The 3,984-nt window shown below is 43.3% G+C and overlaps 3 protein-coding genes across 3 annotated transcripts; all 3 read right to left on the reverse strand.

The window, feature by feature from the left end:
* Window positions 1-157: 157 nt before the first annotated feature.
* Window positions 158-655, reverse strand: TM35_000123370 (uncharacterized protein; the record flags this gene model as incomplete). The annotated part of the gene is made up of 1 exon (XM_029025312.1): window positions 158-655. The coding sequence occupies one exon, from the start codon at window positions 653-655 to the stop codon at window positions 158-160; it is 498 nt and encodes a 165-aa protein (XP_028883628.1).
* Window positions 656-907: 252 nt separating this feature from the next.
* Window positions 908-1,399, reverse strand: TM35_000123380 (uncharacterized protein; the record flags this gene model as incomplete). The annotated part of the gene is made up of 1 exon (XM_029025313.1): window positions 908-1,399. The coding sequence occupies one exon, from the start codon at window positions 1,397-1,399 to the stop codon at window positions 908-910; it is 492 nt and encodes a 163-aa protein (XP_028883629.1).
* An 828-nt stretch (window positions 1,400-2,227) lies between these two features.
* On the reverse strand, window positions 2,228-3,433 carry TM35_000123390 (uncharacterized protein; the record flags this gene model as incomplete). Its single annotated transcript, XM_029025314.1, has 1 exon — window positions 2,228-3,433. One exon carries the CDS (start codon window positions 3,431-3,433, stop codon window positions 2,228-2,230), a length of 1,206 nt encoding a protein of 401 aa, XP_028883630.1.
* Between the last annotated feature and the right edge of the window lie 551 nt (window positions 3,434-3,984).

A 3,984-nucleotide genomic window follows, 5' to 3' on the forward strand; every position in this document is an offset into this window, starting at 1 on the left:
TGTTCAGCAAAAAAGTGTAAATAAGAGACTCATCAAACAGGATAATAATATTTTTTTAAAAAGCTCTGATATTCAACCAAAAAAAAAATGCTCTTACAATGCATCCATATCCACTCAAACAAAGACTAACTGTGTAGCTGTGTTACGGGAACAACGATCAGCAAACAAGAGTGCAGCCCAGCACACACATCAGAACAAGAAGCAGCAATAAGGGACTGTGCACCAATGCAGGACTGCTGCTGCTGTCACTTAACTGTGTAACATTCAAATGGATTGAAGCTGAAGAAGGAGAATTAGTTGGCATATTTTGTGATGGCGAAGTCTCAGTAGCAGATGAATGACTGGAAGTTGGAGGATTGCTCTGAGAATTCTGATTTTTCTCTTGTGTCTCATCTTTGCTTTCTTTATTATTTTGGCCCTCAGTGCCCTGTTCATTCCGCTGCTGTTGGGCAGTTGTATGGCTTCCCGCCTCAGCTTGTGCGGAATTGGTATTCGGGTTCTTTATCGCCTCTTCGTTCGGTTTATCTTGATGTGAACCATCCACCTCCTTATTTTCGTTTGGTGATGGCGTCTTATTACCTTCGCTTTCTGTATTCGTCGGTTTGGCGTTTCTCTGAGCCGCCTCCTGAATTTCACGTTCCACCTCTTCTTTCATGTTTGGATGCAGTTCGAAGGTATTTTCAATGATTCTTTGAAGACTGGCTGCTGCAACAGAGGTATCTTCCGCCTGTTTCTTGGCCTTCTCCGCCACCTCGAGAGCACTTACTAAGTCGATATGTAGAGTGTTAAGCAAAGAATCTACTTTCTTCACTTTTTCCAAACACTCTTCAGCCAAATTCTTTTTTCCGCTTTCCCGTGAGGGACTTGTTTCACCTTTTTCTTTCAGTTTTTCAGCAGCGTCCTTAAGTTATACTGTCACGGATTTCAACTGCATTGACATTTGCAAAAATTCTTCCGAGAAAAATTTTGTTTTATTAGCTATCAAATACGACTTGTTAGCGGCATCAGTGGCTTCTCTGACTGTATATACTGCCTTCTTTACCGCCACTTTCAATTCACTCTTTATCTCATTCACATTTTCAGTCATACCCATAATATGTGGTATATCAGCTTCCATAATAAGTTTTTCATCTTCATGGGCTTTGCTTGCTGCATTCTGGGCACGCTGTACTTCTGCATTGCACTCTTCCCTTGCTTTCCTCAGTGAAGCAGCTACACTTTCTGTCTTACTTTTTTCCTCATTCATCTTAGCTTTCAGTTCTTTCGTTCGCTGTAAAATATCCTTTTCCTCGGGTTCTGCGGAAGGCGTAACACTTTCCGCATATGCCACACACACACAGCACTGCAGAAGTACCAACAGGTACACCACGCGGCGCAGTTGGACGAACATCGTTGTCATGATTGTCACTGTGGGTTGCTTGGGTCTGTGGTAACAAGGAAGAAGAGGAGGAGAAACAAAGAACACAAAGAGCAGTGCAAACACAACATCTATACACAGACACAAAGGAAAAGCAGCGCAGTACATGAAGCACAAAGAAGAATAAAGAAAAAGAAAACAAAAAGATATATTTACCAATCAGGTGAAGAACAAACCACGCCCACGTGACTGCACTCCACAGACACACAGAGATGTCTCTTAACAAATCCCAATACAATTTAAACCCGTGTATATATAATGAAAAAAGCACAATAAATTATTTCATTCCCTCTTTAGGAGCCTGCATCGCCCAACAAGTACATTTGGTACAAATGAGTATGCAGTCAAACCCCAAAGGAAATAGTTACAGTGAGGAAAGAAGAGAAAAAAAAAATTACACAGTGAATTCAACTACAATAAAAAACAAGCACACACAATAGAGGGGAACAGTATATAAATCAACTCTTCTGCAGATGGCTGCGCACACTCGCAGGGGCAGGCACAACAGTCCACCATCACAGCAGCACACTACACAGGTGCACGGGAACAACCAATGCTGCAGAAGGGAAACAAAAGTATATAAGCGAGGGGTAGCGCACAGAACCCCAGCAAAGAAAAATTAAAAAAAAAACAAGCACACATGCCTATAAGGCTAATAGACCTCAATGAACCCCAGTCAAGCAATCATCAACGGCCAGTGCGTCCCTGCGCTGCAATATCAATCAACCCACGGGCCATGCAGAGAAACAAACACGCAAAGAATATAGAGGGATTCACCGTGGCCATGCACACGTCCACCAGCAGCTTCCATCAGAACACCGCAGTGCAGCCCAGCACACACATCAGAACAAGAAGCAGCGATAAGGGACTGTGCACCAATACAGGACTGCTGCTGCTGTCACTTAACTGTGTATTATTAACAGAGATTGGAGCTGAAGAAGGAGAAACAGTTGGCATATTTTGTGTTTGCGAAGTTCCAGTAGCAGATGATTGACTGTCAGTCGGAGTATTGCTCTGAGAATTCTGATTTTTCTCTTGTGTCTCATCTTTGCTTTCCTTATTATTTTGCCCCTTAGAGCCCTGTTCATTCCGCTGCTGTTGGGCAGTTGTATGGCTTCCCGTCTCAGCTTCTGTGGAATTGGTATTCGGGTTTCTTGTATTTTCTTCATTCTCTTTATTTGGATGTGAACCATCCACCTCCTTATTTTCGTTTGGTGTCTTATTACCTTCACTTCCTGTATTCGTTGAATTGGCGTTTGTTTGAGCCGCCTCATTACGTTCTCGTTCAAGCTCTTCTTTCATCTTTGGGTACTTTTGGAAAACTTCATTAATTGATGCTTGAAGACGTTTTGCTTCAACGGAGGTAGGTTCATTCTGTTCCATGGCTTCCTCCGCCGCCTTCTTGGCACTTGGAATGAGATATTTGGCACCGTCAAGAGAATGCTTCAGACCCTCCGCTTCTTCCATGCACTTTTCAGCCAATTCCCTTACTTTTTCATTCTTAGCGTGTTTTTTAGCAGTTTTTTTAACGTCGTCCACCAGGCTGTGCAATTCCATTGTAACTCTCTGTAGTATATCCACCATATCCGTTGTTGCGAAAGACATCAACTTCGCGTTGTTAGCGGCTTCTTCGGCCTCTTTTGCTGCATCTACTGCCTTCCTTAACAACTCTTTTGATTCACTTTCGTTCTTACTCACGTTTTCATCCTTACGTATTTCTTCCAATAAGGGCTTCATAAGCACACTAACTGTATTCGCCTCATCCTTTGCCTTCTTAGCACGATTCAAAGCTTTTTTACAATTACTCTCTGTGCCCATTAATAACGCAACATTTTCATTAAAGCTGTGTTTCTGGGATTCCATCTTCTTAGTCATTTCGTTGAGCATCTCCGTAGGATCACTTTCCTTGGGTGTCACAGCCTTAGTACCACTTTCCGCATATGCCACACACACACAGCACTGCAGAAGTACCAACAGGTACACCACGCGGCGCAGTTGGACGAACATCGTTGTCATGATTGTCACTGTGGGTTGCTTGGGTCTGTGGTAACAAGGAAGAAGAGGAAAAGGAGAAAAGAGACGCACATTTAACACACAAGGCAGAGGGCACACAGCACCACAGAGAGAGAGAGAGAGAGTACACATCACAACATCAATCAAACACAACACAATGAGGGAAGCAACAGTAAACCACTCACACACTACAGAGCCAGAGTAGAGGCCAACACACACTATAAAACAAAAACACAAAGAGGAGAAACAACAGTGCACAGAACGCAACAACAGAAGCATCGTAGGGTGTAATAATGATTGGGCCAGCACTAGGAATGCAGATCATGTTGAGCTCATACACCAACAGAATTACAACACTACAAACAGAGAACTCTGGTATCGTCCATACAAAAGGACAGTGAATACAGCACACAGAAGAAACCACAAGCAATTACAATCAGCCCCACCACAACTACACTCCCTCACCTATCCCGCTGCTTTCATCTTGCCTCAGTGGGTATCCTGTGGAGCAGCATCGATTTATACAGCCGCCAAGGGACCTTTGTGTTTGAGGC

This window comes from Trypanosoma theileri (genome assembly GCF_002087225.1).
Source record: "Trypanosoma theileri isolate Edinburgh chromosome Unknown TM35_Tth_12_V1, whole genome shotgun sequence".
NCBI classification, from domain to species: domain Eukaryota; phylum Euglenozoa; class Kinetoplastea; order Trypanosomatida; family Trypanosomatidae; genus Trypanosoma; species Trypanosoma theileri.